This window comes from Siniperca chuatsi, linkage group LG4 (genome assembly GCF_020085105.1).
Source record: "Siniperca chuatsi isolate FFG_IHB_CAS linkage group LG4, ASM2008510v1, whole genome shotgun sequence".
NCBI lineage: Eukaryota > Metazoa > Chordata > Actinopteri > Centrarchiformes > Sinipercidae > Siniperca > Siniperca chuatsi.
The window spans coordinates 7,746,465-7,761,138 of NC_058045.1; the positions used below are offsets into that span (position 1 = coordinate 7,746,465).

A 14,674-nucleotide genomic window follows, 5' to 3' on the forward strand; every position below is an offset into this window, starting at 1 on the left:
AAAACTATCTCAACAAGTTCATAACTCAAGTCTCTCATCATTTTTCATTGAACAGTGTGAGGACTAGGCCCTTGCCTCAACACATCTGATCTAAAGCAATCCCCTCTCACCTCTGCCCTTGGGGAATGAATGAATATCCACCAGTAGTCTGCAGACTGTCACTCTGATCAGAGGGCCATAATTCAACAACAGTAGACATTTGGAGGTCGGGAGTGTTTGGTGGGACTGAGAGTGACAGGAACGATTGCCAGCGAAGGCTGACATCAGTCAAAGTCACACTAACTGTCCTGGAAACATTACCAAAAAATAGGCATATAGAGAGTTAATTAATTTAATTAATTAAGTTCATTAGCTGGAACTTGCCTGTAACCAACAGAGAGCCCGTGCTGTTGGCCTTGCCCCGGTCATTCTCTGTGAAGCAAGTGTACCTGCCTTCATCTGCTTGCGTCACGTTGAGGATCTCCAGGCTCCCATCCTCCCAGATGAACACCCTGAGGAGAAACCAGAATTAATTCTTCTCACACTTGCGAGAAAGAGCTATATGATATAAAATATTCAGCACAATATGAAGGTCAAAAGTCCAGCGTATGTTATTCCGTGGATATGTGGATGATGAAAAATCATGAGGGCACTCTGAATGTTTGCTGGTTCCCTAATGGATATATGATTTTCCACGGAAAAAAAGTATGTTAACTTGAAACTACTCAGCAACACGCATTAAACTGCGCTAAAGGCAAGGCAACAATGTTTGATTCATTTTTCTCTGCATATTTCATATTCATGCATACCAAATAGCATCGTGCCAGCTTCCCCGTCCCCTCTCCACACCCTCTCTCATGCAGATAGCCACCATAGAGAGTATTAGGAGGCATATGCTGCATAGCAATTTGGCCACTACTCCTCCTCTATTGTCAGTCCCACTGTGGTGCATGCGGGTGTGTAGGGTGGGGGAAAGGGTTAGGGATCTTAGAGCTCACAGATCAGGCTTGTTTTGTCAGTGAGAAGCACAAGGCAGGGGTTTACACATCCAGTCTGTCCACGCTGATGAGCTTGAGAATGAGCTTAATGTCAGCCACTGACAGACAGCAAAGCAATGCACAGCAAACGCTGAAAAACAACAACACTTAAGACTTTTCTGGCATATATAGTAGACTTAGATCTCTAGAGTTGATTTAGAGCCCTAAAATTACTATACTGAATGTGCCTTACTACTTTAAAGGGGATCGAGTCTAGTGAGACATTGCATTCTCAGATACTTGTCCTTGTGTATTGCATTAAAAACTACAAAGGAAAACTCTGCCATGATAAACCAGGCTCTCTGAATGGGTAAATATCCATACAATATTTACAGATCAGAGGACAAAAGTGTGCCATCTTATTAAGAGACTGCTCACCTGGTAGAATTGGAAAGCAGCTCGGTGTCTTTGCTCCAGGAGAAGGTAGGCTTTGGAGCCGCTTTGGGTCGACATTCGATCACCACCCGGCCGTTTTTAGCTGCCAATACTCTCTTCACTGGGTTGTGTTCAAACGTGGGAGCACAAGCTGAGGAGGGACAGTATGGATTATTCATCACAAACTTAGTAGAATATGCATTTAGTGCAGGTATGCATACATTTATGACACATTTTACATTTCATAAAAACATGTAGTGTACTGATCTAATTGTGCATGCTTCTTTGAATGAGCAAAATACATTTTTGGAAACAATTTATGTTTTTTTCAGAAAGTTGTTTATCTTAACAAAATCTAACATTGCACTCCATATGTCCTAATAAGCTCCAATTAGTTAGCTAGAAACGTGACCTTTAAATCTCTGATGCAGCCATTTGTGCGGCTGGAGCCAAAGTGTGACTCACCAAACACACGCAGCTCTGCATTGGCATATATGACTCCGTGATGATTCTCTGCTATGCACTGGTACATCCCTGAATCACCAAACGTCAAGCTGCTGAACCTCATCTCTTTCCTGTAAAACTGTGTAAAATAACAGGAGTGTAAAGTTAAAAACTCATCATTCTACATTTCACCATTTTCATAGTTTCAATTCGATCACTAAGCAAATTATTGAAATCAAACTGTTGATTGTTGACATCCACCGAGGTACAGATGACAATTAGATAATTGGACTGGGAGAAGATTTCATTAATGCATAATGATGTATCCAGCTATATATATATCAAACAACCTCCCCCACTCTGCTGTCATTACCTGCTACTCTCTTGGGTATTTTTAAGCCCTGATGACAGTTGTTTCTATGGAGGGTTACACAACCCATGCTGGCACCCACTCAGTAACAGCAGGTACTTTTTCCTGACACGATGTGTACCCACAGTGCCAGCTTCCTGTCACTGCTGTGCTACTGTAACAACCCTGGGCTGCACACTGAACAGGTTCTAAGAGAGCTCACAGAGCTGCTAAGAGGGCTCTGAGTAGTTTACAGCTAAATAGGTAAATTGTTCAGTTATAGGACTTAAAGATTTACGAGTTTTAATATTACCGGTTCTCCATTTTTCAGCCAGCGGATGCGTGGTTTAGGTTTGCCACTGGCTATGCAGGACATAGTGTAATCGCTACCGAGGTCTTTCTCTGTGCTGCTGATGTGCTCCACCCACTCAGGAAAAGCTACAAATGAACAAGCAAAATCAGAGTTACAGTGTTTGAGAAACATCTAAGAAAACTACAAAGCTGCTGAATAATATATGATATGGGATACTTGGGGCATTACAGTAGGTTATTGATCTAAAAACAGAAAAACCTGAGAAAATGTACTATACTAGCTACTGATAAGAACAAAGTCCTGGTGAATTTACCCCACACAGTGTGCTAAGCAGAGAATTAATAAAGGCTTTGTAAAACTTACACTTGATGAATGTGTGTATTCCCTGTAATATGTTTTAAGAGAAGAAGGCTGATATGACATACAACATACTTCTTACCTTCTACAGACACACGTGTAGTGTGGTAGTCCTTTCCTCTCGTGTTCACTGCCTCACACTGATAGGTGCCACCGTCTTCAAACTGCACATTGTACAGGTGCAGATGAGCCCCCGCCATCCGCACCTCGTGATTGGGCGGCAGCTGTCCGTCTAACCTCTTCCAGCGGATCTCTGGGACAGGGCTGGGAAGGGCAGAGAGAGAAAAACAATACACAAGTCAGGCTTCAACTTGTAATGCATATGCATCACTGCACTCAAGTCATCATTATTCTGAAACATGCTTTATTTAGCTCAGTGAATAGGCGGTGAATCTAAGACAGTCTGAGCTACAGTAAACATCATGCATTAAGGGTGAACAAATATGGTGTTTTGAGCGATTGATACATCCCTATTACTTTAAATTTTGTATTTGAGTTGTTGATAGTCAATATGTGTGTATTACTGTATGTACAGATATGTTGCATCATTTAAATGAACTTATTTCATGCCACAATAATAACAAAGAGTAACCTTTCCTCATTATTTTATTAGCAGAAAAGCCTCTGACTGTGCACTCTAAAAAACAGAGGTAACCAATGATTTCTCACACTTACTTCCCCAAAGCAAAGCATTCCAAGGTGATATTCTGCCCCACCAGAGCAGTGGTGTCTGGGAATTTGACTTTGAGATCAGCAGGGTATTTCCTGATGGGACCTGAGAGGAAAAACAACAGACCAGAATTATGAGGTGCTAAACCTATTTCTAGCTGCTGAGCCTGAAACAATAGTGGTTTCAAAATGATTTAGTGTTAATTTTAACCATCTTAGTGTTTGTTTCAAGGTTTCCTTTAAAAAAAAAAAAACTATTCTGTTATTACTTTATACAAACTAAAAGATACTTGTTTGTAAATGTTGTTTTACTCAGATGTCCTCACACACTCGAGTCTCAGAGCCCTAGAGTCTCATCCTGGTTTTGACCATTTTTGGGTTATAACGTTAAAATGGAACATGAGAGACCAGGTCTTCAGTCAAAGGAGTCTGTCATTTCTAAAAGAAACTTGTAAACTTGATTTTGTCTCTGGTGAGTCTGATTTTGCAGTACATTGTGTGGTTCTAGGTGCGTCTTTGATTTCTTGACATCTCAGCCACTCTGTTATTTCTGTACCGACTGAGTTACCTCAGCAGGTGAGGATGAAGCCAGTTTAGTTAATTTAGCAACAAGAGCAACAATAAAATGTATCCTTCACATTTCTGGTCTCATACTTTCACTTTCATTTCAGCCTAGATAATCAATACATTATTTATCATATACATATTTTTTGTTTTAAGGACAAACTACTTAACGTAAGTCCAGTTGATAAAAAACCTCCCCACATTGCAGAAACTGATCACCTGGATAAGGTGCTACCATGCTGAAGTATCCATGTTTCAATCATTGTACTCCAGGTAGCATCCAGGTTTATCAAAACCTTGAGAAGTGCTGAAACAAATATATGGTGTTTACATGCTAAAAACATAACCGGGGTCCTGCAAAAAACAGATCATAACCCTGATACCTGCAATCAAGCCATGTAATCATTGTCTCCTCTTTACACATACACAAGGTATTTAAAAAGCCTTGGCAAAATGCAAAGGTATGCACTCCACCCAACACACGGACACAAAAACTAGTTAGAGTTAAATACAAGCCACATCATTCCCAGAAGGCATCTCATAATACACGTATGCATGAAACAATTGGTCTGCTCTGTTCTGACCTCATCACATTTAAAACAAGCACTGTTGTGATTAAACATGGGGCTTCAGTAGAGACAAGAGAAAAAAAATCTATGTAGTATTTTGCTGCAACCAGGCAGAGTCACTTCCTTATTTTTGAAACTCATCTCTTTAAGAACCACTTTAGCTCCTGCTCTCTACTCATACCTCTTTTTATCTGGTAAAAGAGTATAAGAATTACAGCCTGGAGACTATTTCTTTATCAAACACTTCTTAAGGAAATGGTTACTATTAGAGAGACACATGCATTCAATCTCTCGGTTGTATTTCACTATTGTATTGAGCTTAAGTACATTTTATACATCAAAACACACTATAAATATTTGCATATTTAAGTGAGAGGCATACATGCAGTGCACTGCAAATGTTATTGTGATCAATCTGGTGCAGGATAATTAAACCAACCTAGAATTTGACTTGGGCTTTTATGTGGGTCATTTAACATCACTGGCTATAAAACTGAAGAAACCAGAAATCTCAGCCTGCTTCAGTGCAATCATAATTTATGGAAAGGTCAGAAATTAGCAACCGGAATGGGTAGTAGGAAGTAAGGAACTAACGTTCAGCCAGAGGTACGAGGGGGATGTAGTTGGAGAAAACGCTCTTGGAAATGGATGGGCTGGACGCAATGCAGGAGTAGTTGCCACTGTCCGAGGAGTCCACCTTGGAGATATAGAGGTTACCAGTTATCTGGGAGATGAAACGCCTGTTGTCCAGTGGGATGAAGGTGGGGAATTCGTTGAGGATCCATCGGAATGACAACTCGGCTGCACAGAATGAGACATGACAAAACACCACCTGTCAATCAAGACCCTGGACACACAGCAAAAGCTTTGGAAAGAGCTGAGGGGATTGGATGTGAAGCTGGCTCACTTTGAATAATCTGAACAAATGCAAAATAAAAATAGCACAATTCTTTGGTGCTGAGGGGGATGTATTATTCAAGCATCTATTGACCTTTCAGATGAAATCTTATAATTCTTTTAGCTGAGAGGCATAATAGAGGGATACTGTAGGCACATTGGCTTGTTGAGGTAATTCTGATGCTGTGGAGAGAGAGATAACAATGCTTTCAGACTGTTGTGTTTGACTTGATTTGCATTAGCATGAATATTAACAATATGTGTACAGTTTTTTGGGTTGATGGATATGGCTAAATAACAGCAATGTTATGAAAACACTTCATAACCTCAAAGCATACAAAATGAAAAAGCAGGAGAAAAAATAAAATGAGGTCACATACAGATCAGTAAAAGAAGGAAAAACAACTCTTGTAATGACACATTATCTTGAACTAAATATGAGACTGATGATTTTGTATTCTTTCTCTTTTACATCCATGAGGGAGTAGAAGTAAACCCAGCATGGGTATGACTGCAAACTGAGAAAATAAACTTAAAAACTGATAATGAGACAGTGACAGAGTCGGTGATGTCATTATTTATATACCTTAGAGGACATTAAGAAGGGCAATTCAGTCCCAGGCCAACAGAGGACAAAATATCTTTGGTTCATTTCATATATTCGGTTCATCAGTTTCATGAAAAACCCAACGTGGATATGTGGTTAAAATAAAGCTCACAGTACAGTACGTCTAAAGACTAGTATAGCAGTCACACTTTCATTTACATATATGGAAAATGTACAATCTTCAGTCCACCTGACTTGCATGGCTATGGACTGCAGCACCAAGGAGGAAACCCTGCACAATCTAGGAGAGAACATTAAAAATCCATAGAAAGGACCAGAAATCAAAATAGGGAACAGTGCTTCTGTGCCACTGTTACATCTGCCCACTTATCAATCAAATGCTAATGCTACATGATGAGGGAGGTTGAATGTAGCAGAAGCTATCACATGCTGTACCTGGATAATGCGGTGGGGGAGCGCAGAGCAGCACTGCCCCCTGTCCCTCTTTGACGTACACTGACTCTCTCTCCTCCGACGAGAAAAGATCGAGGTCTGAGCGAGGCAGAGACAAAATAAACTGTAAGACAGTTTCAGAATAAAGAGCTACTCAAAATCTACTGCCATACATTCATATTTGAGCATCCCCTAAAGCTAATTTCCATAAAACCTACACTAAAGGTTTAAGGATTGGATAAAGTTCAACAACTGCTTTTGAATTGAGCTGTAGTTTTTAATAAAAAAGAACATTAGCCATGGTGGCATCATGAAGTTAGACCAGTCACAAATTGCACTTTCCACACCACTTATGTTTTGTCCCAGCTGCCCTTGCAATTTCAGTGCGCTTAATATCCATGAAAGTACAGCTCCAGAGCAGTTCTCTGTTAAATCTGCATGCCACTGTACATCATTGCAGCCTTAATCAGGGTTCACAACTGGGCCACTTACATCCGAACTGGACGGAGGCCTCTCGGCTGATGACCGTGCCGTACATGTTGGTAGCCAAACAGGAGTAGTTTCCTACATGTTGGGTTTTAATGGGGTTGCTAATGACCAAGTTGCCTCCTACTAAACTGTAGTGGCTGCCTTCTGCATTCAGGTCAATTTCCCTGTCACCCATCATCCACCTACAAAAAGGAAAAATTAGGGTCAATACATTTGAGCAGTGTGAAAGCAGTCTGAGTCAAGTATCATATGGGAGTACATAACTACTATCGGATTATAAATATAGTATATTACATGGAGCACCGCAAACACCTGACGTTAGGCCCTTCAAGGCAGGGCAAAATCTGACCAGAGTCTGCATTACAGTTGCTCTTTCTTGCAATAAACGTCTGCACATACTGTAAGAATCAATAACAAATGTCATGTTTTGAAAGGCATAGTGGACTGTACTGTAGATGAACCCTCTTAAACACTTAACACCAGCTGTAGTCAAAGCTAATTCTTTCCCCTCTGACATCTAATTCTGGGCTCTCTGACAGTGAAACTGATTTTGGGGGATGCCAAGCAATATAATTTACATACATTTACATCTAAATTGAAATGGATCAGGCAAAACGCTTTAAAATTTGAGCTACAAAATGAGGTGGAGACACGATGGCAGTGTTGTTTGTGCTGCTGCTGCGGGAACAACATCTTGTGTGTTATTAGGTTTTTCTGCCGTGTCATATTTTGCCATTTAAATTATTGTTAGCATGAGGAAAAAACAAACATCTGCTGCGAACAATCTGAGTTGCGCAGGTTGTTTACAACAACAGAATTAGGTGGGAATGGCTTGAAAATGTATCACACAATCATGCACTGCTGGATGGTCACACACACATAGTAAACCTTGGCGCTGCAACAAAGGTTAAGATAAACATCCTTGTGACCTTGCCATTTACATGCAGATCCTTAAACAGTCTGAATACAGCCTGAGAGATGGTGAGTGATGAGAGGCACACAGAATGCACAGCGGGCAGTAATGAGACTGAGTTTATGGGGAACATATGTTACTTGTATGTGGCAGGTGGACTGGCCCGGGCCCGGCAGCTCATGGTGATTTTTGCCTCGGGCGACTCCTCGGGGTAGATGGTCTCCACCGGCTGCTCCTCTAACACTGGCCCGTAACCTGTGGCTTCGTCTGCCGACAAAAAACAAACGAGATCAGGGTAAACAACAACAAGCTGGGTCAGACTTACAAACAGGAAATATCAAGGTGTTAGGGCTCAGCGCTCGTCTGGCAGTTCTGGGGCAGTTCCATCAAAAAACGAGACAGCAGGGTTCAGATGTAAGACAAAAAATATATATAGACTGACTAGACTGTGAGATTGCCCCTGTGAGGACCTGCCTTTTAATGTTTCAGCCTGGTTTGTGTTTTTCACAGATGCACACACCTCTATTGTTTAGTAGCTGGTTTCAGAGAAATCCTGGTTGTAGCTTTAACTAATCTAATCCTTGAATTCACACAAACTTTCTTTCCAGCATGATGCATAGTAATAAGCCCCTGCTTTACTCCAAATCACATCATCACACTAATTATGACAGAGATGTGCTCACTCAGGTGCCAAACTACAGTGACACATTCTTATGTTGCCAGTGAATATGACATTATTACAAGCTAATACAAATCCTGGAACTGGAAATGCTAACTTGACTTAGCATAATCCAAACCCCTTTCATACTGCATGTGTTATCCTCAGTGCTGTGAAGCGGTTGCACAGGCAAATCCAGGGAGAAGAGACTCCTTGATGAAAATGCCTTTCTTGGTTCAATCTGCCTTTTACACTTTCAACACACACATACAATTAGCCCCAATTACTCATTAAAACAGACAGACATCACGAGCAGTGGCATGAATAAGACATAAACACAATGCCAGGCTATGAATAAGCAATGAGGCGAAATGTTCTCAAACGCTGATTATTCTCTCAGATCAAGAGTGTGTGTAGGTGACTGCAGGAATACAAATGTGAAGCGTGTGCGAATGTGTACGTGCGTGCTTTATTCCCCTGCGTCTCTGAGTTCGAAGAGAGCACAGCTGACACCTCAATGGGGAGAAGCTCGCTCTTTCAGACAGTAACATCCTGCTTCTTTTCAATCCTTCTTACCAGGCCTGCATTGGTGCTTAGGATTCACTCACTCTGAAAATGTCATATTGACTGACAGTGAGCAACCTTCAGAAATCTGAACAAAAGACACTTGAAACAGCATTTTCACTACTATTTACTACCACAAAAAAATTAAGATATGTTTGTATAGAATAATGAGAAAATAAAGCAACAATCATACACATCCCAGCAGTCAAACATGTGTGAGTGCTTGACATCGATGTACAGTAATCTCGAATACTGTGTAGTAGAACATCAGTGAACCAGATGCATATTTATCTGCCTCCGCTGTAAGGAAGCAAAAGGAATTAAAAATCTTATAATCCTAACCAGTATGAAGACAGACTTGTAACCACACTAGCAAGTTAGCTGTACCCTTCTCGCACCAGGACGGCCAACCAGGAGGCAGCAATTAAGACGTTAGGAGACAGGATCCACTCCCACTCACACACTCCAGCAGCCAACCGTGAGCAAATGCTTGACATTGATGCAAATCCCAAGGACTCTGAATTACTGCTGGCTGAGAAAGAATTAAACATACTATAAATGGGGCATTGTAGGGCGGACGGAAGGCAAATTGAGTGGGAAACTATGTTCTGGGAACGAGGGAGAAAGAAAAAAAGAGCAAAGACAAAATAACTGAGGAATTAAAAGAAACAGACTCACCTGGATAAGTAAAGGGACTACAGTGACCCTACTGTTGCACTTAGATTGCTCTGCATGAGTGTCAGATAAATGCTTTGCATGTAAATATGAAATATAAATGTAGGATGGCTGAGGCTCTGGTGCAGTGCTGAAATTGCAATTGGAGTGTAACTCTGAGAGATGAGTACTGGTGCCGTTCCTATCCTTTCCCTGTAATGTGGGCTGTGACAGATGGTGAAGGGGAGTGTAAAAGCAGGCCACATAAGGCCCACTGCCTGGAGACACACACAGGCCTCTTACATTCTCTCTGCCACGTTTCACTTTCTCTATCTGTCTCTGACTCTGGCTTTCCACTGCCCTCTCTCCATCTCTCTAACCTACTGTATATCCTACTGTCACGCTCTGCTCTTCTTTCTTTACCTTTCCTGGATTTCCTTCTACAACTACATCCATTCTAAAGGTCTCTTAACTCTCTAGTTAGCAATGCTATCTGCATGGCTCCAGGAATGGCAATGTCAGTCCATCAGTTCACCACTTTGGTCGAGACTGGAATTTCTTTTTTAATTTTGTATAGACATTCATGGTCCACCAAATGATGGATCCTTCTGACTTTGGTGATCCTCTAGTGCCACCATGAGGTTGACGTTTTTGGTTTTTAGTGAAACGTTTCAACAACTACTGGATGGATTTCTTTGAAATTTGGTACAGATAAGCCCATAAGATGGACCCTAATGATTTATCTCATATAAATGTCTACGAGGTGGGTGGGCACAGAACTTCATGAAGACATTCATGGTTCCCAGATTATGTGTGCCAATAACTTTAGTGATCCCCTGACTTTCCCTCTAGTGGCACCAGCAGTTTGACATTTGTGGTTTTGAGTGAAATGTAATGTTCAATGGATTGTCATGAAAACATTCAACAAACATGTCCCCCTCAGGATGAACTCTAATAACTTTGGTGCACACTCCATCTAGCGCCACGCCAGTGTGTGTCCAACACTGGTTTATGACCAAATACCTGCAAAACTAAAACATTCACATCAACCTCAGCTGTCATTGTGTTTAGTGATTAGCAAATGCAAAACAAAGATAATGAAATGGTCAACATTAAACCAGCAAAAAAACAGTGTGTTATCATTGTCATTGTGAGCATATTAGGATTCTGACTTTAGCATTTAGCTCAAAGCACCACTGTGCATGAGTACAGCTTCACAGAACTGCTAGCATGGCTATAGAGTTTTGTTTTTCTCCAATACTCGAATCATCACTCTTTCTCCATCTCTCAAAGCTTCCTACTGTCAGTTGTCTAGTGTATTCTCTCATAAACTCTTTCTACCCTCATCCCAAACATGCCTGATATGTTTTGTCCAAAAAACACTGAGGGGCAAATTCACAAAGAATGAATTATGGCCGCTAATAGCACCAAGAATTGCGCTTTATTTGCAACTGCTATCTGCAAGGTCCGATTCACAAAAGATATTGCGCTAATGATATTATAGCGCACACACGCCCTGACGAGAGAGAGCATCAGGCTTAATGTTCTTGGACCCGGGACGGTGAGGGTGAAGTTGAAGCAACCGAAGAACAGGGCCCAGCATGCTTGCTACCTCCAGTCAGTGTCGCCATTCCTCCAATGCTAGTTTGACTGCCAGGACTTCCCTATTTCCAACATCATAGTTTTGCTCAGCCAGGGAAAGGCGACGGGAGACACAGGTGGAGTTTCTGGTCGGTAGCCAAACGTTGGGAGAGAACCGCTCCCACCCCTATGTCCGAGGCATCCACTTCCACCGTGAACTGATGTGAGGGATCGGGTTGGATCAGGATAGGAGCTGAGGTAAATAGGTCCTTGAGTCTGGCTAGAGCCGAGTTGGCTTCTGCGTTCCAGGAGAAAAGAATGTTGGTAGAAGTAAGTCTTGTGAGGGGTGTTGCCACTCGACTGTAGTCCCTGATGAACCATCAGTAGAAATTGGCAAAACCCAAAAAACGCTGTAGTTGCTTGCGGTTAACAGGAGTCGGCCACTCCATCACTGCTTTGATCTTTTCTGGATCTGTCTTCACCTGCCCACTCTCGATGATGAAGCCGAGGAAACCCACTGAACTAGCGTGAAATTCACCCTTCTCCGCCTTAACAAACAATTTGTTTTCTAGAAGTCTCTGGAGAACTTGGTCCTTGGAAAAGATGAGGATATCATCCAGGAAGATCAAGACAAAGTGGTTAGGAAAATCTCTCAGGACGTAATTGACAAGTGCCTGGCACACAGCAGGAGTGTTCGTTAACCCAAAAGGCACGACCAGGTATTTGAAGTGTCCAAATGTGGTGTTAAAGGCTGCCTTCCACTCATCCCCTTCCCGAATACAGACCAGGTGATAGGCGTTCCGGAGGTCCAGCTTGGTGAAGATGGTGGCGCCAGCGGCAAAGGATATTTATTCTTAATGGTGATATGATTGAGACCTCAAAAATCAATGCAGGGGTGTAGCGTCTTGTCCTTCTTCGCCACAAAGAAGAATCCTGCCCCTATTGGAGAAGATGAAGCATGGATAAGTCCAGCATGCAAAGAGTCATTGATATATCTCTCCATGGCTTCTCTTTCAGGTTGAGACAGATTAAACACTCGGTTGGATGGAAGAGGGGCCCCAGGGAGAAGATCGATGACACAGTGGTGAGGAGGTAGTGATAATGCTAGATCCTTCCTGAAAACATCGCTTTGATCATGGTATTATATGCATGGATAATGCAGATTGCATACAGGTGGATAGACAGAAAGAGCTCCAACTCACAATTCTTCCCTTGACCCAGTCAATGTGTGGGTTGTGTTGTCGTAACCAAGGGAAGCCCAGGACTAGTGGGGTTGTAGGAGATGAAATGAGTTGGAATTGAATGTCTTTTCTATGATTTCCTGATAATACTAATGACACGTGAGTAGTGCGGTGGGTTACCTGTGCTATGAGTCTACCATCCAACGCCCTAGCCTTGTGTGGGATGTCCAGAGTCTCAGTAAGGATGCCTGCCTGTTGAGCCAGCTTGGTGTCCAAAAAGTTGCCTTCTGCCCTGGAGTCAACGAGAGCCAGTAATGGGAGCGATACTTGTTGGTTGCAACGAGTGGCCTGGATCTGCAACCTCGAAGAGCCCTGCTTTGGGGGGGGGGGTATCTCGGCTCACCAGAACCCCCACTGTGACTGGTGAGCCTATTCTTTTGGTTGGCACTGGTCAAGCTGCCAAAAAGTGACCCTGTGTCCATAGTACAAACATTCCCCAGCCGTTCATCTGCGGAAAAGCTCGGCCGGCGTGAGATGGGCTCTGCCAAGTTGCATGGGTTCCACCTCCAGAGCGACCTGAGTCTGTGGACGTGTGTCAACGATCGGGATTTGTGTTCCAGTTCTCATGGGCGTAGTGGGAGGTGTGTTGCATGAGGGGTGAGCAATGGGACAACAGGCACGATCCTGGCGCCGTTCGCGTAGATGGTTGTCCATCCTTATACACAGGGAAATCAGAGCATCTAGGTTAGTGGGCTCATCCCGAGCCACCAGCTCCTTGATCTATTCACATAATCCCTTTACAAACACGCTGACAAGTGCCTCCTCATTCCACCCCAAGTCAGCACCGGCACGGAATGAGTAATATACTGTGGAGACTGATTGGATGATGAACTTCAGGTGTGCCGGTGATCCGCAGCAGGAGGGAAAACCAGGGAGCCCCGCCCAGGCCGGTACACACACACACACACAGCAACGAACAGAGGACTGACAAGGAACACAGGGAGAGGAGAGCACACTAGAGTACACAAGGATAGAGAGAGAGCTGTGGCTAACTATGACAATTTGTTCTTAAGGTGTACTGAAGTAGCATATCACATGACATGGTTAAGCAATGTCTGAGTCAAAAAATGTTACAAATGCAGTTGCAAGAACAATACTTTCCACTCATGGAAAGAGATGTTTGATTTGAAAAAGAACTTATTTGAATTATAATTATAAGTATTCTGATTATCTAATAACTCCCCCTGGTCTTTCATTCGTTTCTATCTGCGGGATGTCTCTTATTTTTCTATGACTCACTCTGTATGGCTTTAACTGTGCTTTAACTGTGCGCTCTCCCTCATGCCTCTGGGCGCCAGGAGAGCTGTTTTCTCTCCTACTCTGCTCTATGCTGGACTGTTACAGTGCGTAACCATCGTCTCTGTTACTCACAGCAGCGGGTTTTATATTGTTTTACAGTTTCTTTCCCTCATGGTGAATATCAGGTATTGAACTGTCTCTGTGCCATCTGTGCGAATATGATGTACTGTGATGCGCTATTGCGTCGCCTGGCTATAATCACTGCTGCTATGATCACTGGAAAGTCCAGGTGTGACGCCTCTTATAAATGTGCTTCAGTTACCACCAACTCTATGAAGACGCTAATAATGTAAATCTAACTGCGTGTGGCTATTAGCGCTGGTGTTTGTGAATTTGACCTTGTTTTTCAATTAGGCTCATTTGCATAGAAATGGGCCAATTTTGCGCCAAATGAATGCATATTACCTCATTTACATACCTGCAAATAACACCGGAGAACCAAGACACTATTTGCTTGGCAGTGCAGTTAGGGGTGCAGTTCACCTTTTGAGAATTACACGACCGCAAAAGCCGCACAATCCTTTTTTGAATTTGCCCCTCTATCTCTTTCCAGCTCTCCAAAGCTAAATCCCTCTTTCAATCTCTGTTTTATTCTCTCTTTATCTGTGAGTCTCTCAGGATCTCTTTTTCTCTCCATAAAACACAAAAATAGCATAAAGTTACTCTCAGGGAAGGCCACATCTGTTAAAAAAGTGGAACAAAGATATATAAACACACACACA

At 42.5% G+C, this 14,674-nt stretch overlaps 1 protein-coding gene across 8 annotated transcripts in view; it reads right to left on the reverse strand.

Moving 5' to 3' along the window:
- The window catches only part of LOC122875008 (contactin-1a-like), a 69,074-nt gene that overhangs the window by 14,302 nt on the left and 40,098 nt on the right, over window positions 1-14,674 (reverse strand). For all 8 annotated transcript variants that reach the window (XM_044193679.1, XM_044193678.1, XM_044193677.1 and 5 more), the window contains 10 exons: window positions 8,096-8,222; window positions 7,046-7,224; window positions 6,557-6,652; window positions 5,251-5,457; window positions 3,530-3,629; window positions 2,937-3,118; window positions 2,498-2,622; window positions 1,857-1,974; window positions 1,395-1,542; window positions 364-491 (listed from right to left, as the gene is read on the reverse strand). In XM_044193679.1, the coding sequence (XP_044049614.1) occupies window positions 364-491; window positions 1,395-1,542; window positions 1,857-1,974; window positions 2,498-2,622; window positions 2,937-3,118; window positions 3,530-3,629; window positions 5,251-5,457; window positions 6,557-6,652; window positions 7,046-7,224; window positions 8,096-8,222 (1,410 nt within the window). The remainder of the gene's footprint in view (window positions 1-363; window positions 492-1,394; window positions 1,543-1,856; window positions 1,975-2,497; window positions 2,623-2,936; window positions 3,119-3,529; window positions 3,630-5,250; window positions 5,458-6,556; window positions 6,653-7,045; window positions 7,225-8,095; window positions 8,223-14,674) is intronic.